Source organism: Zalophus californianus, chromosome 4 (genome assembly GCF_009762305.2).
Source record: "Zalophus californianus isolate mZalCal1 chromosome 4, mZalCal1.pri.v2, whole genome shotgun sequence".
Taxonomy (NCBI): domain Eukaryota; kingdom Metazoa; phylum Chordata; class Mammalia; order Carnivora; family Otariidae; genus Zalophus; species Zalophus californianus.
The window spans coordinates 57,712,908-57,739,817 of record NC_045598.1 but is presented as its reverse complement, the minus strand read 5'-3'; the positions used below and the strand labels follow the sequence as shown (position 1 = coordinate 57,739,817).

Sequence of the window (26,910 nt, the reverse complement as noted above, 5' to 3'; positions counted from 1 at the left end):
CATACCGAAGAGAGGGTTAGAGAATTTCTTGTGAAACAGTATGATCACTGGGTGAAATTATGAGCCAATTTCTGGCTTGAAAGAACCAAGAGAGGGATTCAGTAATGAAACAAAGGGAGAAACCTTCTTGAGGAGGTTGACAACGAAATGTCTGGCATAAGCCCAGATCCCAGGATCACCACTGCACCACCCTCCCATAGCCATTTATAACTGAAAACATTTCAGTAGGTGTGGGTTAAGGTTGTCATGTATGTACTTTAAAAAATGCTCTATAGGTGATGTTGCTGACCCAAGGAGCCACATATTCCAAAAGAGAAAGAAGCTAAACTTAGAGAAAAACAAAGTAGTTAAATTGAACAGGGAAGGGAGCAGGTGTGTTTTATTTTCATACAGGGTGATCAGAGAAGGTTTCTCTGATTAGGTGACATTTGAGTAGCAAAAGTAAGCAAGCATGTCATAGGCATATACCCAGGTGAAAAGAGTTCTAGGTGAATATGAATGCCTTTGGGGGAAAAAAATACAAACACCCCATAAAAAAAATCAAGTGGCAAACATGTTTACAGTAGTTAGAATTTTATATATTCTGAACCATTCAATCTTATTCTAGGAGTAAAAAAGAAGATTTTTAGAATGATGAACCTTTTTGGAGTACTACTAGTTAGGACTTCATAGCACATGATCCCTTGCAAGCTGCTCCTGAAAATGGCAGTAAGCTTAAAGAAATTGTCCAAAGTAGTTCCAAATTATGCAGGTTGGATTAGCAATTGAAACTTACATTTAAAAAAAAAATCAACATTAAATGAACAAAAACTAGGACTCTACATCCATCCTATTCAAATCTAGAAGGCCAAGAAGGTATATTAGCGTCTACTAAACTGTAACCTTGTACAGTTTCAGATGAGAAACTACTTATATGTGGGAACATATATGATGAAGTCAAAGAGCAAAGACGTGCCAATTTTTATCTCTTCTTCCTAATACAGGGAAAAGAGTCCTCTTAATGCACAGCACCCCAGACCATGTTATTTGACGCACGTCAGTTATTCTGGTTATGATAGAACTACTCCTTTGACAACAAAGCAAAAAAGCCAGACTCTGGTCCATCATGACTCTAAGATACTGATCATTAAGTAAAAGAGGAACCAGTGAACAGCCTATACCTCTGTCATCTTTTTATAAATGCATCATAGAAAGAGCATCTTCAAAATAAAACATTTTAAAGTCAGCAACTATAACAAAATTCTTAACTTACTGGGCTGGAAAGAATTATTTCATAAATCAATCCAGTACGTCAGGTACTTTGAATAACATGATTATAATAATCACATGCATCACTCTCATTTTCTGCCTTTTTGCTGTTTACTAATTTCACGAACTTAATAAAGGGCATGTTGTCAGAAAATGGAGTAAGAGCAAAATTATTTTTGTATGTTCATATTATGAAAGCTATTTGTCCTTTATTACTAAAAGCAGTCAAGTTTCCATTCAAAATAACAAAAATATTTGTTTCCAGAATTCTACACTTCATGAAAATCAATAACTCTGAAATCTTTCTCTGCATGTATATTCCCCTAAAAATTAAAGACACCACACCCATTTGAAAACATTAAGAATCATCTAAAAGCATTCTAAGTAGAAAGTGATGAAGTACGGGAAATAGTTAATATTGCATTTTACCATCAACTTCTATTAATTTTTTTTTAGAATAAAAATGTATTTAGATTAATGATTTACTACAGCCACAACAGTGGATTCCTTGAGAATTCCAATTTCCCGTCTAGTACTTGAGTGACATCATAAAACTCTCAATGTATATACTGGGTAATCAGTGTTTACTTATAGTAACACCTGAATTTTCACTCTTCACAAAGAGGACACCACTGTTTTATTATTTCAAATGTTTGTTCTAGTATTTATCACATATTACTTCAAAGCTTTATTTTTTCTTTGCAATTAATCCACTCATTTAAAACTTTTTCAGTGAGACAACAGAATAAAAACAAAAAGCCATACACTCTAAATTCAAAAATTTAACATTCTAAAAAAACTGTGAAAATATATATGTGTACGTTATTTTTTAAACAAAAGAAAACCTTACGTTTCAGCTATAACCCATTTTTGTCATTATAAAAGTTAAGTATTCAGGCTCACTGAATTAATCATCTGTCAAAGAGTATTAACTCTGAATTATATTCACTGGGCCAGAATCAGTTAACAGCAATACTTAAAATTAACTGACAACAAACCAAATTATCAAATTAACATAAGAATGAATTGTTACTTTTCAAAGAACTCAAACATTTGTTTTTTAAAAAAAAGTGATCAAACTATCTACAAAATACAGAATGTGCAGTTTGCCTTGCTCTAAGTGCTCAAAAAACGACCATGCTGTCACAGTTTAAGAAAAAAACCACCAAATCCCGAGATTTTAAAAGCCTGTGTCTCTTTAATACGCAAACACTGGCCCTGCTTCTTCGCATTAAGCCTAACAAATAGTTTCTTTCATAAGTAAATGCAACAGCCAGCCTCAACTAAAAGCAACCTGGTCCAGGGAAGCGTCGACAAGGGCCTTTAGGAAATGGTGTAGGTTAGGCCCGGAATGGGGAGGAGTTAGTAAGAACGGTGATGGTGGACGATACTCACTCTGGCGGGAAGAGGCGCAGTTCGTCGATCTTGCCTAGGAAACCGAAGAGGGTCCGCATCTGCTCAGAGCTAGCGCTCGGGGAGACATTAGTCACCTGGATTACCTCGGTGCCGCCGCCTCCGCCACCGCCGCCGCCGCCACCAGGCCCGCCGCTGGGGCCCGGGCCCGCAGTACTGGGGACGACGGTAGTGTTGCTCATGGCGCTGCTCGCGTTCTCGCTCCTGCTTTAACACATCAAACACACAACAAACAGTGAGAGGGAGGGGGAAGAGGAACCGATTCGCCGGAGAGTAGACAGGAGGGTGTCCGATGCTACAGCCGCTGCTGCCACCGCCGCCGTTCCTCCACCCCGCCGCTTGTCGGGAGGGGGGGTGCGGGGGGAGATGAGAACGCGCGAGTTCGAGACCACGAGAAAACAAACGGCCGCCCCCACCTCGCTTCCAACCACCTCACTCGCGGGCCCGAGCTCCCCACAATGCCTTGCGGCATACGGGCGCGTCACCATCGGCTCCGCCCTGCGCAGGCCCAGCCAGCCTCGCCCGCAGCCGGAGAAACGCGAGAGGCACCGAGGTCTAATGGAAGTCGTTACCCATTTTCGCCCCCCCCTTTTTTTTTGAAGAAACAAGTGGAAGGCATTAACTTTTTAAAAAACAAGCATTCAGTCCTCTGCAAAAAACTTCAACTTTAGCAACTATTATTAGAAATGCCCCCAATACGTATATCTTCACACAAGATCATCTCCATTTCTGTCCAATTACTAAGGAAATTTCCACAGTAGCAACCAAAATTTTCCTCATCACTATAAAATTTTATTACTCTTTACACACATTTGGTAACATTAAACCTTTTTTTAAAGATTTTATTTATTTGACAGAGAGTACAAGCCAGGGGAGCAGCAGGCAGAGGGAGAGGCAGGCTCCCTGCTGTGGCGCTGGATCCCGGGACCACGAGATCATTTCCTGAGGTGAAGGCAGACGCTTAACTGACTGAGCCACCCAGGTGCCCCCGTACCATTAAATTTTTAACCAATCTGCTTTGTCACTAAAACCTTGAAAAAATATTTATTTTAGTGTTATACTTACTAGTGCTTAATAAGCAAATTTTATTTCACAAGTTGGCTTTTTAGCACGCTTTACAGTACCTAAATATATTCAAGTATATGATCTGAAATTCCTACAGAAAAACTTAATTGGGGCGACTGGGTGGCTCAGTCGGTTGGGTGTCTGCCTTCGGCTGGGGTGAAAAACTTGATTTACGTGCATATTCTTGCTTAAAATAATTTTGAAGTTTTGACCATAAAAAGACTGTCTTAATTTTTCAACCTCATTTAACTACTCTCCCATTTTCATCCAATGTTATCCAAAGACTTGCCGTTTTCCAAACATGAAAAAATCTTTAATTTCACTGTGCTGTTATACAAATGATTAATGACCGCCCTCATTTTATCTAACTACCATCCTCTGTTTGGGGCCTGCCCTCACTGCCACAACTTCTGCAAGCAGAGTTAGGGCTTCCTCTTTCTTCTCTGCTCAAAAACAGAAAATACACATACTCTTACTTGTTATATTGACATGTATCCCCTCCCAAAGTGGTTGAGTTTTCTGGGTCAGTTTAAGACTTAGTGCAATGTCTGTCACATAGTAAATGTCCAATAAATGTGTTAAACACATGAATAAATAGGCCTTAATGACAGAGCTATTTATTCTAAGACAATTGTTAAATATTTTACATGCCCCTGAATATCTTTGGAGCCTAAAACCTGAGGCCTTTTTGTTGGTAAATAAATCTATGGAATAATGAAGTCAAGAGTGTGATTTGTGAGAGATTAGAACACAAAGTTACTGAGACTGGATGTGGAGGCAATTAGCTAGGTTTACTTACTAGCTAAGTCACTTCTGCTAGTTCTTATAAAAACAAGGGATAGGCTGGTTGAATGTAAGCCTCAGGAAAATTACAAATTACAACAAATGGCATATCACTCATTAATGTTTATCTGTGAATATAAAAAATGTCAGATAATTTATATTCTTATTTTGAATCAAACACATGTAACTGCTAATTACAGATTCTTAATTTGATAAAGTTAATTTGTATCAGGACCCATAAAATGGGAGGCTGCCCTAGTGGCCTGGTCCATGTCACAAATCTAAATCAGTCTGCACTTACGGGAAACACCTATCAAGAAACGTAACATACATTAATCACAATCCTCTAACTCAGCTTTAGTTAACTTATCTTACCTAAAGAACAGGAACTCCTAGTTTTATTTTTTTAAGATTATTTATTTATTTGACAGAGAGAGAGGGAGAGCGAGAGCAGAGCAGGGCAGGGCAGGTGGGAGAGAGAGAAGCAGACTTGCCACTGAGCAGGGAGCGCCATGTGGAGCTGATCCCAGGACTCTGGGATCATGACCTGAGCGGAAGGCAGACATATAACTGACTGAGCCACCCAGGAGCCCTGGACTGCTAGCTTTATAAGGAAATCCCTCAATCTCCTGGCCAATCATGCCCTATTTCTGTGTTGCCTTTCCTAATGTTCTCTAAAACATTCTCTTGCGTGAAATCTTTTGGGAAGAGTGTTCAACTGCTTGTGAGGCACTGTAATGCCCTAATCCAAGGATTGTTTTCCCTGTAATAAAGGACATCAAACTCATTACTAAATTGTTTTTTGTTTTCTTTTTCATTTGACAAGTTCCACACCTACTAGAGGTGCCTACCATGTGCCAAATATGCTACAATGTTCTACAACAAAAAGACAACACAAAAGCAGGGTTCATTCTTTTTTTTTTTAATATTAGCATCTTTTTATTCTTTATTAGTGGATACAAAGAAATCTTTTGTTATTCTACATATATTTGACATATTTCATAGTTAAAATGTTCAAACCAAGAAAGAGAGTTCTGTGATAAGATAAAATCTTTTAAATCATCAGGAGCCAGTTTATGTATAACTTACTGAAATGCCAACAGATGGTGCCTCCAGGTGGAGAAATAATGTGGCAAAAAAGAGTCTTATTTAATAAGGAGAATTGTTGAATATTTTATTTTCAAGTCATCTAGCAGGTGGAAAAAATACTAGACTTAGAGCCAGGAGAGTGGCTTAGAATACTACCCTGTCATTTATTAAGTGTGATTTGAAGAAATTTCACTTCACGTCTAAGAATCTACTTCAGTCAGGAACTGAATCATAATTTTGAAGATCTTAGTAGGTCTAATAAATAGATTAAATAATTAACTACCTTGACTTATTATTGTCTGATGCCCATAGAAATAACTAAAGACAAATATATCAAAGCAAACAACAAGTATATCCAATTTACAGTAGTTTTAAATAATTTCAGATTTGTTTAGGCTCCTGATTAAACATAACTATTAGAAATACAGAATCTGGAGATGGGTATCATACTTGTCTTTACTTTAACCTCAGTGTCATAAGAAGTTGTTAAAAAACTTGCAGATTCTTTCAAATATTATGTACCTGTTTGTTCCAAGAGTACAGCAGAAAAAGGTAGGCAATGTTCCTGATCTCCTATAACTTCAGTATGGCAAACTTTCAATAAACACACACAAACATGTACAGGAGTAACATGCTGTCATGAAAATAAACCAGGATAAAAGATAGGAGAGAATGTGTTACTGAGCTGAGACTTTAACAAAAGGAGGAAGCAAGCCATTTGAATTTCTGGAGGAAGAGCAATCCAAACAAAGGAAATAGCAAATTTAAAAGGTCTTGAGGGTAATAATAAGTTTGAAACTTTCAAGAAAAGTTGTAAGACCATTCTTTATTGAATGAATGCTTTCCAGTTTATATTTCAGAGAAAGATTTACAAGGAGATCCTGTCAGTATCATGTGGAAAGTGAAGTGAAAGAAATATGCAAAGAGAAGGGTCATAGCTTATCTTTGGAAGTGGATTGGGAGGGCTTCCAGCTATATTTGAATGATAAATATTACCAGTCTCACCAAGGGTTAATGCACAGATCAGATCTGTGGTTACTAGATGCAGGGTGAGGATTGGAGGAAGGTGGTAAGGTGGTCAAAAGGTACAAACTTCCAGTTATAAGTACTGAAGATGCAATGCACAACACCATGACAATATATCTAACACAGCCGTATGATATATATGAAAGTTAAGAGAGTAAATCCTTAGAGTTTTCATCACAAGGAAAAACATATTTTTTCCTTTTTATCTATATGAGATGATGGATATTAACTAAACTTACTGTGATAATTTACAATATATGTAGGTCAATTCATTATGCTGTACACCTTAAACTTAGGGCTGTATGTCATTTATATCCGAATAAGGTTGGGGAAAAAAGAATACTTGTAATAAAGATATTCCAATGCAAAAGAAAAAAAAAAGATCTCATATATTTAGTTGGAAATTCTTCAATTAAAAGATAGAACAGGTACAGATATGTATAATCACTCTACCATAGATATATATGGATACCATGTTCCCAGTTGGATAAATCAAGTCACCTCTGTTATTGTTAGCCACCTTTGTGTGTACTAATAGAAGAAATGAGTTCCCCTAATTGACACAATTTTGCAAATCTGCAAAGCAACAGGACTTAAATCAAATTAGTCGTTAAGCAGCAATTCCTCGCTTGCAAATACACTTTTTTGAGGACAGGGAAGGCAATGTATTAGTCTTTGTGTTTCCTGATGCCTGCCAATATACTAGTACAAAGACAGTATTTGATAAAACTTACTATCATCAATGTGCTTTTAAAAACAACAAATGCCTCACTCACATAATACACTCAGCAAAGGCTTGCTGAATGAAGACAGGAATGCATTTATCAGATTTATAAGGAAATCTGGTTGAGACAAACTCTGAAAAGTATTTGGCTATGCATTTTTTCCTCTATGGCTATAGAAAGCAGTAAGAAAGACTAGGAAATAAACTGCGGCTTACAAATCCTCAACTTTAAAAAAACTTATCTGCAGATCTATCCTAATTTGAATTTTTAATTCTACAAATTAGATAATTGTATTTCTATTCTACTTCTAATTCTATAAATTGACACTTCTATAAATATTAATATCTATTTTCTCTATCTAAATGAAGGGAAGAGGCTAAAGGATGAGCTGGCATTGGGGGACTGATAAGACAGATGGGTAGATGGACACACACACTAGACAGAAAAAAAAAGTCTACTTAAATTTATTTCCAGATACTAGTTTTGTATTGTCTAATTTATATTGTCTACCAATAGCAGGAAAATCTGTATTTTTAAATTGACAACACAGGGTCTGTGAGCACCTTGAAAATTAACATAGAGGAAAAAAGTGGTAGTTTGAACATTAAAATACTGTTGCGTATATACATATGCATAGTATTCTCAGCTATAATGCATATGCAGTACTTGGAAAATCACAATTTGTACAAATTTGTTTGGCTTTTTGGATTGAATGGGGTCAAAATAAATATTTGGTTGAAGAAGCTCTAGATACTGACTACTCAATACTACCCTCTATGTTATATAAGATTCTTTTGGAGTCTCAACTGAGAAAAGGCCATTTGAGGGACTGTTTCACAATCTTAAAAAAAAAAAAATATATATATATATCCAGTAGAGTTGTACGTATCTTTAAGTAAGCAGTTTCAAGCATTTTAACATTAGTTTTCCCAAATCAAGGAATTAGATATTTGTGCCATTTGAACTTTTTCCTATGGTATAAAATTATTTTTCTCTTATTTCTAAAGTCTGATAAAACTGGTAAAAAGGAAAGTGTACTCAACTCAGTAATGAGAGGATCTACATTAACTGAATGTTTTTAAAATGCCTTTTAATCCTCAGGACACTTAAAAGGTGCTACAGTGATTATAAATGCAGGCCTAGAGTCAAACTAAAGAGGCTCTACCACCAATTAAAATAATTGTGACCTTTGGCTCATTACTTTGTTCTTTGAATTCCTCATCTGAAAAATGAGGATGATAGTAATGTTTACCTCAGGAGGTTGTTATGAGGATGAAAATACTAATACAAATGCTTAGAAAAGATGAATATTAACTTCTATTATTATCCTTACTCTACAAAAGTCTTTCATTTTGAAAAATGGTTACCTCAACTGGGTTACATTTTACACCATCACTCTATTTTAGGCTGGTACTATGCCTTGGACATGATTAACGTGAAAGATGAATTAGAAGAGCTAATATACATAGTGAGAAAAGTTTAAGATCTCACATTTTAACATAGGCTTTGTTTGTGTCATATATTAAAAATTATAAAGTAATAAATGCAAAATGTTAAATATTCAAACAATAAGTGTAAAAAAAGTACAAGTCTCCCATTCTACTCCTCTGTGCCTGTATGTTCTCATCCACTATAATAGGTGCTGCCTATAATTAGCCATTATGTGAAATGCCTATAATTCCCTTATGTGAAAAATGAGGACAAAGGTATGAGTTTTTAAGATTAGAAACATTATGGATATGAAGTACCTAGCACAGTGTCCAGCATATAGGCACTCAAAAAATGGTATATACCATTACAGGAAAGTCTGTGTTCAACTTCCTTACCTTTTCAATGTCTTACCTTAGAGAATTATTGTCAAACGTGAAAATACTTTGTAAATTGTTAAGTGGTAGTCAACATGCAAAGCACACTTATTATTAGATGCCCTTTCTTCAAGAGACTGCTGCAACTGAAACATGACACCAACAGATTTCAAATTTTCATATTCATTTTGATCCTAAAGTAGGACTTTACCAATAACATGCACAGATAGATGATGGCTATATAAAACATTCCTTCTTATTTTTTAAAAAGATTTTATTTATTCATTTGAGAAAGAGAGAGAGCACAAGCAGGGGAAGGGGCAGAGGGAGAGGGAGTGGTGGACTCACCGCTGAGCAGGGAGCCTGATGTGGGGCTTGATCCCAGGACCTAGAGATCATGACCCGAGCCAAAGACAGATGCTTAACCATCTGAGCCACCCAGGTGCCCCCAAAACATTCCTTTTTTGATAAAATGCAAATTCTATCTAATGTGGTGCCTGGGTGGCTCAGTTGGTTAGGTGTCCAACTCTTGATTTCAACTCAGATCATGATCTCAGGTTAGTGAGATGGAGCCCATGTTGGGCTCTCCACTGGGCATGGAACCTGCTTAAGATGCTCTCTCTCCCTCTCCATCCCCTGCCCCTACTTCTTTCTCTCTCTCTCTCTAAAACAAACAAAAAACAAAAAATTCCCCCCAAAACAACAAAAAACCCACAAAAAAATCTTTCTAGGAAGGCTTCAATTACTTTTCTACATTTTTAGAGCAAGATTATTATTCTTATTTCAAAAGACATAAGCAATTGCACATATGCTTGATTAATCTTAAAAGTACTGTGACATGGGTCAGAGCAACAGACCATCAAATGACCAAAGCACGGAAAAAAAAAAAGGAAAATATTACTAAATACACTTGACAATCTGAATTCCTGACAAATGATGAAGCTAAAGACCATAATATTTTTCCTAAATGCCACCCCAGTCACCTGAAGTTATAAACTATGAGCTGGAATTAGCTCATGTTGAAGTCTAAAACACATGGAGATGTTTATCAAATAATTATTATGGAGGGAAGAGATGGTAGAGAGGTAACTTTCTAGGAAATGAATTAAAAGCAAAAAAGGTCAGAATCTCTAAAATGGAAAATAAGCAAAACTGTATTAACAGTGAATAAATTCAGTGATGAGAGCAAAACATGTATCTCTAGAAAGATGAAGACCAAAGCTGGAGAACAAACCTAAAGCTGGGTTCACAGATTTGCATGTGGGGCCACATATTTAAATGTTCACTAGTATTTCACCATCCCAATGATGGTAACTTTCATATTAAGTATATGCAACTGTGATATTTTAAGTGATGGGGAAAAAAACCGATGTGGAAAAAAATTGTGGACAGTCTTGAAGTTATTCTGAAAGTTAAACTAGCATATATCTTGATTACAATTGTGAATATATTCTGCCTTGAAATTTAAGTATCAAATTTTTAAGTAAAAATCTATTGATTCTGATTGTCAACAAACTACCAAATTATTCTTATATTCTCCTCTTATCAATCTAAGTTGACACTAAGAATAAAGTCTCAGTGATCATCATATTATCTTATTAAAACAGTTGGGGAGCTTTGTTCATATAGAACAATATTTGCCATGTATAATCATGTGATTTCTCTCTCTTTTTGAAGTATTGAGCAAATGAAGTTGAAAGCCAAATCCAATAGAGCAAAATTATCAGCAGGGAGTGATATAAAGTCAACTTTTAAAACAGTGGATTTAATTAAAACCAATCTTTAAACAGATTTATTTGATAGTGGTTTTGTATGTATTAGCACAAAGACAGGGGCGCCTGGGTGGCTCAGTCCTTAAGCGTCTGCCTTCGCCTCAGGTCATGATCCCAGAGTCCTGGGATCGAGTCCCGCATCAGTCTCCTTGCTCAGTGAAGAGCCTGCTTCTCCCTCTCCCTCTGCTGTTCCCCCTGCTTCTGGTCTCTCTCTCTCTCTCTCTGACAAATAAATAAATAAAAATATTAAAGAAAAAAACAATACAAAGACAATGATGATATTATGAAGTACATTCTAGGGTTTGGTGCCCTATTTTCTCTTGTATTACTTTACTACTTTAAAGCAGGCAAATTCCAAAACCCTATAAAATTAATATTTTCAGTCAGAGAAACATTAATCTTGGGAAAATGAGCAAGAAAACAGCTTTTAAAGGTTAGGAGTGGGAATCACTGGGAATAATGGGACACATTCTCAGCTGATTTTAGAAAAGCCAATAAACATTTATTTAATGACATAAAAAGACTGCTCTATAACCACCCATTTCAGCTTTTTTTTCTCTTCAATGGAAAGAAAATAACTAAAAAATAAAACGAATAATAATTAGGGTTTAAAAAATATGTTTTTTAACTAGTTCCTCCACTTTTTCTTCAGAGGAAAAACACTAGCATGTAGAAGCCGTTTTATTTTATTTTAAAAAAGATTTATTTATTTATTTTATGGGGGAGCGGGAAAGAGAGTTTTTTTTTAAGATTTTATTTATTTGAGAGAGAGAGAGCAGAGAGCGAGTGAGATGGGGGCGGGGCAGAGGGAGAGGGAGAAGCAGGTTCCCCACTGAGCCTGGAGCCTGACACGGGTCTCCATTCCAGGACCCCGGGATCATGACCTAAGCCCAATGCAGACACTTAACTGACTGAGCCATCCTGGCACCTGGGAGAGAGAGTCTTAACCAGACTCCTCATGGAGCCCCATGCAGGGCTTGATCTCACAACCCTGAGATCATGATCTGAGCCAAAACCAAGAGTCTGATGCTTAATTGACCGTGCCACCCAGGCACCCCATAAGAGCCTTTTCAAAAGAGTAAATGAAAATGATTATTTTCCCAAAACTGGTGGACTGAAATTCTTTTGTATTGAAAGCACAGAAAAATGTAAGACCCAACATTTGAATCAAATATTAAACTACCTAGAGCAAGCTCACTGCCTTATGACTCAAAAGTAAAAACGAAGGGCACCAATGGTTAAGCTTCCAACTCTTGGTTTCAGCTCAGGTCATCATCTCAGGGTCATGAGATCCAGCTCAAGTTGGGTTCCCCACTCAGTGCACAGCCTGCCTGAGATTCTCCCTCTCCCTGCCCCTCCCAATTGTGCTCTCTCTCTCTCTCAAATAAATAAATAAATAAATCTTTAAGAAAAAAAAGGTAAAAAGGAGATGCACAGAGGACATACAAAAAATATGCAAATAACTATTCTAAAATAAAATGCATTTTCTCCATCAGAAAAACATATCACACACAACTCACTAACAAAGTACAATTCAAAGCCACATATGAAACTATGAATAAAAATGCAAACTATGTACTGCCTTCAACGAAATAGTATGGAATATTTCCTACTGACTACTTTTTAAAAGTTGGTAGTTATAGCATGAATGGAAAACATGTGAAACTGCAAACTGAAATTTTTAAAGGAAACTAAAAGACATGTAACAAACACCTGAAAAATTGAATATTTAAAACATGGAGAGGGGCGCCTGGGTGGCTCAGTCGTTAAGCGTCTGTCTGCCTTTGGCTCAGGTCATGATCCCAGGGTCCTGGGATTGAGCCCCGCATTGGGCTCCTGCTCAGCAGAAAGCCTGCTTCTCCCTCTCCCACTCCCCGTGCTTGTATTCCCTCTCTGGCTGTGTCTCTCTGTCAAATAAATAAGTAAAATCTTAAAAAACAAAACAAAACATGGAGAGCCCCTGTCCTACATAATTTTGTTCTCAATTTTAATCATTTAAAACAATTTATTGATAGAGGGACAAACATAGAGAAAACTTTGAATAGTAAGTATATGAGAATGTAAAAAATTCAACTCAAAAAACAATAAGCAATATATGTTACGTTCAATAATGACAATCAATAATGGCAGCATTAAAAAGTGAAATGTTCTCTCAATAAATAACTTTACCATAAAACAGTAGTTCCCACTGATTAGGCAATATTCTGAAAGATAAACATAATACTAATTCAAAATAGGCTACATCTAAATCTGTTAATTTACAAAAAGAAACTTCCTAGAAATGTCTGCAAAGCAAATTCACTTTGCTCTTAGTTGATAACATTTTTAAAACAAATGTGCTTAAAAATTTTGCACAAGTACCATTTTTCTTTACGTTTCTCAATTTGCCTATATAAATCCATCTTAACTGTACTTTTCAGCTTTGAAAAAATAACATGTAGCAATGTTCCTAAGAGTAACACAGACATGTTTGAAAATGTCCTATTAAACTGTAACTGTAGAGGTAAGCCACTCTATCTTACTTTGATAATAGTTTCCGTTATGAAACAGAACAGCATTTTTTGGCTGATGTAATTCTTAGGTTCATATATTTTTTGTTTTTTCACTTTCTTTTTTCATTTGGCAAAGATAGACAAGGGAAACCTTTCATTACTTTAACAAAATGAATATAATAAATTGTAGCTAGGCAAATTCTGTTACAAACAGTAGCTATGCAGTAGACTCCAGCCCCTGCACAGGAGACATCCATTTCATATTATTTAGAAAATCCATTTTTTTTTTTAAAGCAAACAATTTTGCTGAAATGCTCAACTTGAAAAAGGGTTGGGTTTTTTGTCTGCAATGCATTCTTCCTTAAGTAATACAATTGATATAGAGTGCTAAGTCCCACAAATATAAGTATATATACCTATACTCTCTCATTAAAGAAGCTCAATTCAAGTTGCTTAATCTGCACTTGCTACACAGGTATAATATACAGTGTACTACAGATATATACTAGTAAAATTTTTTATATATGTCAGTTTATATCTATTGAAGTTTACCACAAGTATATAGTCACTTGGATTTTCAGAATTACTTTGCCCATTAAACAGAATTATGCTTCTCTTTTACAAAATGCAGCAATGTTTACTATAATTAAGCATCAAAAACAAAATATTTAACTTTAAATAGAAGCGCAATAAATGAAAATATTATACCTTGCTGTTATTTTAAAAAATATTGAACTAAAAAAGGAATCTATGATGGGGCAGGGGTAGTTACTGTAAACATTAATACTTGAGCAATTCATCCTCCAAAGGTAGGCTGTTACACCCTACAAAAGAGGAAAAGTTTTTTTCTCTAATTAAAAAAAAAGACAAAACCCTCTTTTTAAAACATAATTGAAGTGTCCCTTAAAATGGTTCTAGGATAAAGTCGTTGAAAATGATGAAATAAAAGCCACTAGGCAAATCATAATGATTAACAAGAAAAACTTCGGAGAGAGACTTAGGTTCATATTCTTGGCTATACCACTTAGAGAAACTTGTGACCTTCATTCAGCAAGTTCCTTAATCCCTTTCAGCCTCAATTTCTTCAAATTGGCTATTGCGCTGAATAAGAGATAGCAAAGGAGGTATTATTAGCACTGAACCTGGCACTTACCCCTCAGTAAGGTGGAAATAATCATTACTGTCCAGATAAACTTGGGGTGGGGAGGATGCTCATTAGTGACCTTGCAAAAACTAGGGTCCTTGCATTAAAACCCACTCTGCTTGCTTGGTAGTGTAACTACTGGTAGTTTTCTGCTATTCACTTTTAGTGTAAAGAACTCTAAAGAACCAAGAAGTAAAAGTGAGAGGGGGTTAAAAACCGAATTTTACAGGTAGCAAGAACCTGGACTCAGGCAAAACTCTGTGCTGCAGAATCTGTCAGTGGGCCGTCATCCTACCTTTCAAACATCCTACCGATCCCCAAGTTAATAGAGGGTTAGGAGGATATTTCCCGGGATATGCCTTTTAAAACAAAATCACTTCAGGCAAAAGAAAAGTCTAGCACCCAGCACAGTACTGAAGATGATGAATTCCTAATTATTTGTCGAATGAATCATTACAGGTGTACATTTCAGACAGAAACTAACTACCCGGGAAAACGGACGTATTGGACAAAATCTTCATTTTCTATCCTGGAGTCCCTTTCCTCACCAAGCACTCAATATTTAAAGCTCTATCTTCACTTATTTCAACAAACAAACGAACAACAAAACCGAATGAGATAGGAATTATTCCTAAATTCACTAAAAAGAAGTAAGCTTTAAAAACGGGCAAATAAACTGCCTAGTTAGTTACACGGCTGGTAAGATACAGAAGCAGCTGGGATTCGAACTCACATCTCCTGGGCTCCAAAGTCCAAGCTGTTTTCGCTACACTAAAGTTTGCGTCTCCACTTGTCTCTGTACACCGTCCAGTGGAGAGAACATTTATCATTAAGCTTTCTTTTTCTCCTCTGATGCCAGCTCTTCCATTTCACACTACCTCCTATTCTGGACCAGAAACTAAATACAACAGCAGGCAAGGTGCTCTAATTCTAGGAGTCCGGGTATACGCGCGAAGAACACAAATCTGTTTTACTTGTTACGCCGGACGAAGGTCCTGCGCCACCACCACAAACGACAAACACACTCTAGGGTCCAGAGAGGCTGCAGACCGCGCCCAGGTCTCAAGTTTTAGTCAAGGCCCACGTTCAGGCCAGGCGAGAAGAGAGGTTATCCTTCCCTGACACCCTCGCCAAGGCGGGAGCACAGAAGGCTGGAGTCGCAGCAACAGTACAAACAATAAACCCTTAAAGCCCCTCTTCAGCCCGTTAAACGCACTTACTTGAGCGAAGTAACTGCAAGACACAAGGCCGGCACCGGCAACGGGAAGGGCTCCTCTACGCTCCAGCCCAGGCACTGACGGTGACGACATCGGGGCCGCGCCGCGGAGAGCGAAGGCCCGTCGCCAGGCCACGAGCACAGCGCACGGAGCGCGCGCTCACGGCAGGGGCGGGGTAGCACGCAGGCGCCACCTTTAAACGTCACGCGCGCGGCTCTGTTTCTGGACTAAAGGGTTTGAACATGTCGAGCCTGAAGGGAGTGGCGGAGCGAGATACCCGAGTGGGTTTCAGAGCTGAGAGGGGAGACTTCGGTGCTTCAGTACCGCAGGGGCTGTTAAAGGCAGCGAGGAAGAGCGGCCAGTTAAACCTGTCGGGTCGGAATCTCAGTGAAGGTAAGATCCAGAGGTACGACCAGCTTGTGCTATTAGAAAGCACTTGCCCCTGGCCGACTCCCTTTCCTTCGCCTGCTTTTTTTGACCATCTTTGCCACAGTCTCCTAGCCAGGACCCCCGGGCTCTAATTCAGGCACCCATCACATTCCCACTGGTTCGGTCAGGCCCGTTCGGTTCCTACTTTTCTGAGCATATTTCTTAAATTGAGGATCAGGATAGATGCCACACAAAGTGAATTTGAGACCATCCTCAAAAACCTAGTAAAGATCAACAAGCACCTCTCTGGATACCATGAATGAATAATAGCCAGATGCTCTTGTGATTGTGTCTTGTGTAAGGGAGGGATTGGGGAGAGAGAATATAGCATTCTTCCTGTAATGTTTTTCTCTACTTATATTCAGGTTTTAGGCTATCTGGGATTGAAACCTTCCATTTTCCTTATAATGATTGCTTTTTTATTATGTCATATATAGAGTAGACCAAGCAAATACTTTCGGAACAAATGAAAGGGTATATGACGTAAATTCTCTGCTCTATCTGGAAAATCTTTTAATCAGTGGAAACAAATATTTTAAAACTACAGATGTGCATACACATTTGTTTTTCTCAGAGGCTGGAACGTTTTCCTTGATACCCTTCTAGGGCTTTTTGCTTCCTGTAGGACTCTGCTCAATGGTCACACCTTCAGACAGGCCCTTCCTATCTACCCTAATCAATAAATATCATTGCTAACAGTATGGTTTTTTTTTTACCTGTTTAATTTTTAAATAACATTTATCACTATCAGAATTTATATTATGTATTTGCTTATTGTCTTCCCTGCTCTCCCACTAGAATGTTAGTTTCATGAAATCAAGGAGCTTTGTGTTATTCATTGTTGTCTCACTAACAACCAAAATAGTGCTTGGTTCATAATAGATTCTTATTAAATGTTTGTGGAAGGAATAAGTGAATGAATGAATATTTCTGAATACTAGGTGGTGTACTGGAATGTACTTTTTGATTGGATCCAGATGATTTTGTCTATTAAAATTTAAGGGAGCAAATGAATTTTGACTCTTAACTCCATGATGACATGATCAGGACTGTTTAGGTTATAATTGTGTAAACAGAGCCTACCACAATACCTGGCACATACTAGGTACTCAATAAATTATGTTGAATGAGTGGTTGTATAGTATTTCATAGAGGAGAAAAATATAGGAGAAGAACATGGTATTTGTAGCTTATAAATCAAAAAGAAATCCTTGTTATCATAATGTAGAATGTGTTTATCTAGCTATAGCCTTCAACATCTCTTGTCGTTCAACCTTTGACACCCAAACCTCTGTAATTCTGAAACATGTATAGCCCCTTATGGAGCCATGCTCCTTATCTGCATATCTTGGCTCATGTAACTTTTTTTTTATTATTTTTTAAAGATTTTATTTATTTTTTTGAGAGAGAGACAATGAAAGACAGAGAGCACAAGAGGGAAGAGGGTCAGAGGGAGAAGCAGACTCCCCGCTGAGCATGGAACCTGATATGGGACTCGATCCTGGGACTCCAGGATCATGACCTGAGCCGAAGGCAGTCGCTTAACCAACTGAGCCACCCAGGCGCCCCACTCATGTAACTTTGAGATGCTTAATCTCACTGTACCTTATTTTCTCATTTATAATGTGATAGTGATAATAGGGCCTACTAAGATTTAATTGAGATAATACAAAGTCCTTGGTAATAAAAAGGACACAGTAAAAATTGTTATCATTTTTATTGCTATCGCTGTTAGCATTGTAATAGCTTCCTAAATGCTTTCCTGGATTTCTTTAAGTCTCACACTCTAAAACAGTGTCCTCACCAAGAGTTATCTTTCTAAAACCTGGATCTTATTATGTCACTCACATTTAATGACTCCCCATACATCATAAGATTCAGTATAAAGTTCTTAGTGCAACATACAAAAACCTTTTGAAATCTTGCCCTTAAGTATTTACAAGGCCCTCCCATCTTTTCTCAGAATCCTATACTTCAACAACAACAGTAATGAAAAATTCTTTTCCCCAAACAACTAATCTTTTAAAACAATCTTTTAGGTTGTAGAACAACAGTCTCTTTAGAATAGTTTTAGGTTTCCAGAAAATTGAACAGATAGTACAGAGTTCCCATATACACCCTTACCCCAGCTTGTGGTTTCCCTTCATTACCATCTTACATTAATGTAGTGTACTTGTTACAGTTGATGAACTAATATTGATACATTATTATTAATTAAAATCCATAGTTCACATTACTGTTCACTCTTAGTATTGTACAGTTCTTTGAGTTTTGACAAATGCATAATGTCCTGTATCCACCATTATGGTATCATATAGAACAGTTTTACTGCCCTAAAAATCCTCTGGGCTCTACCTATTCATTCTGGCAAGCCTGGCAGCCACCATTCTTTCTGCTCCTGTAGTTTTGCCTTTCCCCAAATACCATATAATTGGAATCACACAATAAGTAGCTTTTTCAGACTGGCTTTTTTCACTAAGCAGTATGCATTTAAGGTTCCTCCATGTCTTTTTGTGGCTTGATAATTCATTTCTTTTTATCACTGGATATTATTCTATGGTATGGATGTGCCATTTTATCCATTTACTTTTTGAAGGACATCTTTGTTGCTTCCAGCTATTGGCAGTTATGAATGAAGCTGCTATTTGTGCTCAGGTTTTTGTGTGGACGTAAATTTTCAACTAATTGGATGTAAACCTAGGAGTGCCATTGCTAAATCATATGGTAAGACTACGCTTAGCTTTGTAGGAAATTGCCAGACTGTCTTCCAGAGTGGATGTAGCATTTTGCATTCTCAACAGCAATGAATAAAAGTTCCTCTTGTTCTACATCCTTGCTGCTATTTGGTATTATCAGGTTTTTGGAGTTTAGCCATTCTATTAAGTATGTAGTCCTGTCTCAATGTTGTTTTAGTTTACTATTCCCTAATGACATGTGATGTGGAACATCTTTTCATAAGCTTGTTTGCCATCTGTATATCTTCTTTGGTGTGGTGCCTGTTCAGATCTTTTGTCCATTTTTTTTTTTTTGAAGGTTTCAAATGTACTTGATTTCTTCAACCATGCCATACTTTAATGGGTGCACAGTGCTTTTACTTGGCATCAATTATGAGTTGGTTTTGAAACAATTCAGTATTACACCAACTGGGATGTTTACTGATCTCTCCATTCCTTTGGGGTGACTCTGCCAACAGGGGACAGGTTCCACTCTATTCCAATTTGTGTTGCTGTATATGCCCATACAGCAATACAGAAAGTGGCTCCACTAGCTAGTACGGCATTACCATATTTGTCATGGAAATCAGGTGTCCTTTTCTGGTGGCTCTGCCTTGCCATTGTTTGTGGAATGCTTTGAACTCGGAGACGACTTAGAGCGGTTCTGACTATGGGAAACATTCTGAAGCTGAAGATACAACGGTGCAACTGTAGCTGCTGCTTTGCTACAACTTCGTCCCAAGTCTCCTTGCAAAGAGCCCTGAAAAAACTTTTTTGTCCATTTTTTAACTGGGTTGTTTGTTTTCTTACTGTTGAGCATGGTTGTCCTTTGTCTTTTCATGCTGCATGTCTCTGTTCAGTAAGTTAAGGTTCAATGAATAAGTGATACATAAAAGGCCAGTGGCCTGTTAGTTAGGATTTTTTAAAGTCTGTGTTATATGACATATAGATGAAAGCTACATAAGTGGTTTTGTTTTTTGACATAAATTAGTTGTAGAAAAATGATTACTATTTTCTGATAAACTTTTACTATCTTGTCCCTTTTACTGTTATACTTTTTAAAATATCCTCATTTTTTAAAAAGTCTTCTTCGGCTGCCTGGGTGGTTCAGTTGGTTAAACATCTGACCCTTAATTTCGGATCAAGTCCTGATCTCAGGTCCTAAGATCGAGCCCCATGTCGGGCTTCACACTGGGCATGGAGCTTGCTTAATATTCTCTTTCTCCCTTTCCCTCTGCCCTCTCCCCAAGCCCCCACCCCCCTTTCTCTCTCTATCTCCAAGTAAATAAATAAAAATGAAAAAGACTCATTACTTTTATTATTATCTCCAAATGTTATTACCTAAATTATGAATTATGTTCAAAAGCGATTATCAAACATGGCTTCTTTCTGATTGCTATCAATATGTATGAGATATCATGAGATATTTTATATGAAAGACATGAGATAATAAATATGAAAGTGTTTGAATGCTGTGGGGAGTTACAGATACTTATTTAAATTGCATTTGTTATATATCTGCTATCTTTGTTTCTTCCAGATATCGTGAAGAAGAAAATTAACACTTCAAACAATTTATGGTCACATAGGCATTTGAATATAAGTTTTATTCAAATTTATTTATTAAGAATTGCACTTATTGAACAAATAACAAATCTTTGTGTTGTACTCCAGGTCTTTCTTCCCTCCGTATTTATGCAGCAATTTAAAATTGCTCATGTCCATTATTTCTATATTGGAAAAATAGAACCTAGCCTTTCATTTTGATGTATATAACCCAAAACAGTTAAAATTCTGTTTATTCTTTCTTTTAGATGGTGGCCTTGAATTGATTCTTCTTAGTGGAAGCTCTAAGAGCAGTGAGACATTTTATTACCCTAGTAGGGTGTTAACTGGTACCCAGTACACCTTAATTTCTACCTGTAACTGAAATGAGTACTCTTGATGGCTTTTAGTACCCTTTCTTTTGATAGGCCATAGTTCTTTTATGAAAATACCCATTTATCATTTTCTTCTTTAAAAAAGCATTGTGTCTACTATAGAAAACGTATAATTTTATAGAAAGCATAAAAAGGGAAAATAATCATTCAGGGTTAGTCACTGTTGATATTTTGAAGGTTTTTCTAAAATTTTTTTGTGTGACTGTGATGCATAATTTGCCTTGTGTTTTTTATTTTAAACAAATTTAGAATTGCACTGAGTCCTGCTGGACTTCTTTTTGGACATTTTTTGATGTCACTTGAATAACCTGATTATTTTTAATGACTGTAATATTTCATCTTATGACTACTATAATTTACTTAAACATTTGAATATTGTTGGCAGTTTTAAAGTTATCATTCTTGAGTGTCAGTTCTATAAACTGACAAAGGCGTGCTGAAACAAAATAACTGTTAATAACCAACATCAAAGAAGAATATTAGAAATATTCTGGAAATTTTTGAATGACAGCTCTTTTTCTGAACAAGTACACAAAAATATATCATTGTTTGATTTAGTATAGATACTGCAGCTTTTTCATTGGATCAGATAAAAGAAAGATGGAGTTGAAAAGGAGGTATTGATTGTTGCCTTGTGGTTATGTGACATTGGTAGAATAGTAGTGTAGAAAATATTTTTGGGTGATATATCAAAAACTGAATGAAAGTAAAAGGTACCAGAGTTTGGAACAAAAAGAATGCTGTAAATTTTAAAGGAAACCACATTGTTGAACTGACAGGAGAATTGGTAAATGGATACTTTACTAAACAAACCAATTAAATTTGTTTGGAAACCATATTATTTGAAAGGGAAATATGGGCATAAGGGTATCCTTATTTTGAAGAGAGCAGTTTGGTTAGTTTACATTTGTGGAATTAAGTAAATAGGTTTAGGGCTTCTAGGCATCACGATGTCATGCCATCTGTTTAAAGGTACTGAGAATTTGCATTTTTCCGTATGTACAGTTTGTTATGACACAGTAAAAAGTGTAACCTAAACCATATATTTCCCAAGTTTTAAACAACCATCCTTAAATCTATATTAACTGTGTTCTGCTTTACTATTTAGCTTAACTCTATTTTGACTACTTGTCTTAATCGAATTTAATAGTCTAAATAGCTAATAAGAATTAATCAAAGTATCAGATTTTAATAACAAATAATTCCAGAAAACTATTGAGTGGATCATCCAAATAAACTGTTCTTGAACATTCTTAGAAATGAAAACAAGAGGAAAGTGTTTTAATCTGTGTATAATAGCAGAATCTTGAGGTAAACCTTTAGTTTTTAGTATACTGAAATCCAGGGAAGTCTGCTTGTTTGGGTTATGAAACAAGGAACTAGATGGTTAATTGAAAGTGCCATTCCTATTTCTTGGTCTGTTAAAATAGTTCTGAACTTAAGTGTTTCAATCTCTTAAGAAGTGTATCTCAAGTTACTATCAGTGCCAAAATGTGTTTAATAAATTAGTACAGAATTTAAACTTATCCCTATATTAATATGTTCACTCATTTGCATTTTAGTATGTTTTCTTGAGTAGGAGAGGACGGGGGGTATTAGTTAAGTGAATGCCATCTGTCATAGTTATTGTCACAGGAAAAGTACAGATTGGAAAGAATGGAATTACAGTTTCAGTGAGGCTTATCTTCACTATAAAGCTGAATGTACCCTCAAATTAAAGTACAAATTCAAACTTGTTTTTCTCTTAAAGTGATTGGTAAAAATGTTTTCTTTTTTATATGTTAAACATTGTTGTTTTTGTTTTTGTTTTTGTTTTTTACAGTATCCTGCTGGACTTCAGGAGAGAACAGTTCTCTTCATGCATTCTAACATAACCATGACTCAGGTGTTCTAAAACACAAAGATACATTCCTCTGGGTCAATCTCAAGCTGAAACTGAGTTAATGCCTTCTATATAACTAATTTTACTCTGGTGGGGTGTGTGTGTGTGTATAAGTATGTGAGTATATTTGTTTCTTATTAAACTTTAAAGATAGTCTGAAAGTGACACTGCAGTATTGTGGATCGTCAGTATGGGATTCTTTCTGTAATGTAAATGTGGAGAAATTTGGAATGTTTATCAATGAGCTTTCCCTGATCTTTTACATAGTGCTGGACTTACTGCTTTATTCCTGTAAAATCCTCATAATTTGGTAGAGGGCTTAGTGAATGGTATTTGTAGGATAAGCTGATATAAAATATTGTTCTGCTCCTAGCAAAAGACTTTTTGTATTACTACTGCTGCATCCTACCTAGCTTTTATGTTACTGTGGGCCCCTCTTATTTAATCGACAAGGAAATTGGTAACCAGAGATGCTGGATTACTGGCTGGTTTGATTAGTTGCGCAGTTTAAACCAACGCTTAGTTCTCTGACTCTTTGGTCAGTGATACATCCATGATGTGATATGGTGTATTATAGTTTAATATATTTACAAGCTTTTAGCAGATGGAATCTACATATACAAGGGTACAGACCTTAATAGGAATGATTACGATTTTCTACTTTAAGGAAATATATATACTATGGGTGATCATTATATCTATGCGACTGTTCAAAACCATCAAAAAAGATTTTTAAATTTCATGGTTTGTTGCTCCTGTAGTTTACTGGCTACACATTCTTTTAGCTTTCCATGTAAATACCATTTTAAACATTTTTTTTTTTATTTCTTCTCTGTTTCTTCCCTTACCCACTTCTAAGTATCTTCCCCAAATTAGGCAGTTCTTTGCCATCAACTCATAGGTAGTCCCCATTTCTATAATTAGCTATTGTCAGTAGAAGATAAAGTAATATGCACCAAAAACATGCAAAGGAATCTTTTCTCAGTCTTCATTCATGGCCATTCTGTTCATTGTGGAAGCCTCTAGTTACATATGGCTATTTAAATGTTAATTAACCAAAATTAAATAAAATTAAAAATCATGTTCTTTAGTCACCTTAGCCACATTTTAAGTGTTGTATGCGGCTAGTGGCTACCATATTGAATAGTGCAGCATATAGGATATTTCCATCATTGCAGAAAGTTGTATCAAGTAGTACTGTTTGAAACAATTATCATCTTGTGAGAAATATATATATCTGTGTGTGTAGGTGTATATATGTATGTGTATTTATGCATATATATATATATATACCTCAATTTGTTTATTCATTTGATATATATATATATACAAATATGGGAATATATGCATACATAAGATTACCTTGATATATTACATCATCTTTATTTTATTTTGAGTTAACCTTATTGGGGTATAATTTATAAACACTATGCATCCATTTTAAGTATACCATTCAGCGAATTTTGACATATATATATGTACACACACACACACACACACACACACACACACACATACACATACATACAGTTGTGTAACCACTACCACAATAAAAAATATAAAGTATTTCCAACACTCAAAAAGTTCCCTTATGCCCCTTTTTTGTTAGTCAACCCCCACCGCTAATTCCACACAACCAGTGATCTGCTTTTTGTCAATATAGATTAGCTGCTTCTAGAATTTCATTTAAATGGAATTATACATTTGCAATTTTTGTTCTGTTTTAGGCTTCTCTTGCTTAGTATGTTTTCTGAGGTTCATCCCTGTTGTTTATATCAGTAGTTTTTTTTACTGTTGAGTAATAGTCTGTTGTATGTATATACCTCAATTTGTTTATCCATTCACCTGTGATCAACATTTGATTTGCTTCTAGTTTTTGGCTGTTATGAATAAAACTGCCATGAGCTTTCAAGTAAAGTCTTTGTGTAGACATATGTTGTCATTCCTGTTGAGTGACATACCTGGGAGTAGAATTGCTTGACATATAGTAATAAGTGTATATTTAACTTTATAAGAATTTACTGAGCTTTTTGCTCCTAGTAAACATGAGAGATTCATTTGCTCCAGATCATTACCAACACTTTGTATTGTGAGTCTTTTTGACATTAGCATTCTTGTGCTTGTGTTGTAGTACCTCCTTATGATTTTATTTATACTTCCTTAATGACTCATGATGTTGAGCATCTTTTTCAATGTTCATTGGCCATTTGTATATCTTCTGCCAAGTGTTCAGATTTTTTGTCTATTTTTAAATTGGGCTCTTTGTATTTAAGTTGTAAGAACTTTTATATTTTGGGAACAGAAGTACTTCTCAGATATCTATCTCTATTGATATCTAATATATTTTCCTGGTCTGAGGATTAATGATTTCTTTAGAAAAACGTAAGTTTTCAGTTTTGAGGAAGCCCAGTTTATCAGTTATTTTTCTTTTGGGATTTGTACTTTTTCTATACTAAGAAATTTTATCCATCCAGGGGCTGTGAAGATTTTTCTCCTCTGCTTTCTTTTAGAAGTTTTATAGTTTTGTCTTTCATATTTAAGTCTATGATCTATTTTAAGTTAATTTTAGAGTGTGTCATAAGGTAAAGGTGGAGGTTCATTTTTTTATCCATATGAATTTACCATTTGTTGTGCCATTTGTTGAAAAGACTATTTCTTATTAAATTGGCACTTCTGTTGAAAATAATTGATAATATATTATTGCATGGAATATTCCTGAACTCATCTTTTCTATTGATTTATATATCTTTATACTAATACACTGTCTTGACAAGTTTTATGGCAAGACTTTAAATCAAGTACCATTAAGTTCCACAACTTTTTTCTACTGTTTCAAAAATTATTTTATCTATTTTAGTTCTTTTGCATTTTGTTAATACATTTTAGAATCAGCTTGTTAATTTCTGTGGAAACGCTGTCCGAGATTTTGATTAGGACTGTGCTGAATCTGTAAGTCACCTTGGGGAGAAGTGACAACTTAATTAGTTTGTAATGTGGTATATTTATCTGCATATCTAGACCTTCTCCAAATTTTCACAGCAATATTTTTTATTTTCATACCAAAGGTTTTGCATATATTTGTTAAGCTTAGCCCTGAGTATTTCATCGTTTTAGATGCTGTGTCTTACAAATCTTTAAGTATTTAAAAAATATTTTCATTTATTGATTGCTAGTACATAGAAGCACAGTTGATTTTTGTATATTAACCTTGAATTCTGTGGAATCTCTAAACCCATTCCATATAATTTTTTTAGATTCCTTAGGATTTTCTGCATAGATGATCATGTTTTCTACTAATAGAGATGGTTTTACTTTTTCCTTTCCAATCTGAATGCCATTTATTTATTTTCCTTATCTTACTACATTGGTCAGGACCCAGAGTAAAATTCTGAAGTAGTGATAATGGGTGAAAGCACTTAGTCTTTACCATTATGTATGATGTTAGCTATATGCTTTTCATAGAAACCCTCTATTAGGTTGAAGGAATTCCCTTCAGTACTTAGGTTTTTGAGAGCTTTTTCTTGTTTATTTTTGTCAGATGCTTTTTTTTTTTTGCATTTCTTGAGAATCATTGGTGTCTTTTTTTCTGTTAATATGATAGATCTCATTGATCTTCAAATGTTAAAACAGTCTTTCATTCTTGATGTAATTCCCACTTGATTCTGATGTATTTTTTTATATGTAGGTAATAAATTTGTTAAGGAATTTTGTTATAGGAACTCTCTATAATCATTAGGGAGTTTGTAGTTTTTTTCTTTTTCTTTTTTTTTCTTTTAATGTCTTTGTCTGGTTTTGGTATCAGGCTAATGCTGGCTTTATAAAATGAGTTAGGGATTGTTCTTTCCTCCATTTACTGAAAGAGTCTATGTAGAGTTAATATCATTTCTACTCCAGATGTCTGTTAGAATTCACCAGTGAAGCCATCTGGGCCTGGAGTTTTCTTTGTTTTAAATATGTTTTAAATATTTAAATGGGAATATTTAAAATAGCAAATTCAATTTCTTTAATAGATGCAAGGCTATTCAGGTTTTATATTGCTGTTGTGTTTTTTTTTCCCTCTTTCAAGGAATTTGTTCATTTTAATTAAGCTGTTGAATTTATAGATGTAAAGTTGTTTATAATATTCCCTTATCCTTTTAACATCTGTAGGATCTAAGGTGATATTC

General features: G+C 35.6%; 3 protein-coding genes across 12 annotated transcripts in view; 1 reads left to right on the top strand and 2 right to left on the bottom strand.

Annotated features, from left to right (window-relative positions):
* Nucleotides 1-15,876, bottom strand: part of SRSF11 (serine and arginine rich splicing factor 11) — a 44,835-nt gene extending 28,959 nt beyond the window's left edge. For 3 of the 10 annotated variants that reach the window (XM_035726941.1, XM_027614114.2, XM_027614204.2), the window contains exons 1-2: nucleotides 15,783-15,876; nucleotides 2,644-2,865 (exon numbers count right to left, since the gene is read on the bottom strand). In XM_035726941.1, the coding sequence (XP_035582834.1) occupies nucleotides 2,644-2,843 (200 nt within the window). In that variant the 5' untranslated portion in view covers nucleotides 2,844-2,865; nucleotides 15,783-15,876. The other 7 variants (XM_035726944.1, XM_027613950.2, XM_035726942.1 and 4 more) reach the window with 6 other exon arrangements.
* Nucleotides 15,877-15,990: 114 nt separating this feature from the next.
* The window catches only part of LRRC40 (leucine rich repeat containing 40), a 61,779-nt gene continuing 50,859 nt past the window's right edge, over nucleotides 15,991-26,910 (top strand). Inside the window, exon 1 of the mRNA XM_027573002.2 lies at nucleotides 15,991-16,172. Coding sequence (XP_027428803.1) covers nucleotides 16,022-16,172 — 151 coding nt within the window. The 5' untranslated portion in view covers nucleotides 15,991-16,021. The remainder of the gene's footprint in view (nucleotides 16,173-26,910) is intronic.
* LOC113915131 (cytochrome c oxidase subunit 7B, mitochondrial) lies at nucleotides 19,225-19,707 on the bottom strand. Its single transcript, XM_035727316.1, has one exon. It carries the CDS (start codon nucleotides 19,601-19,603, stop codon nucleotides 19,361-19,363), a length of 243 nt encoding a protein of 80 aa, XP_035583209.1. The 5' UTR covers nucleotides 19,604-19,707; the 3' UTR covers nucleotides 19,225-19,360.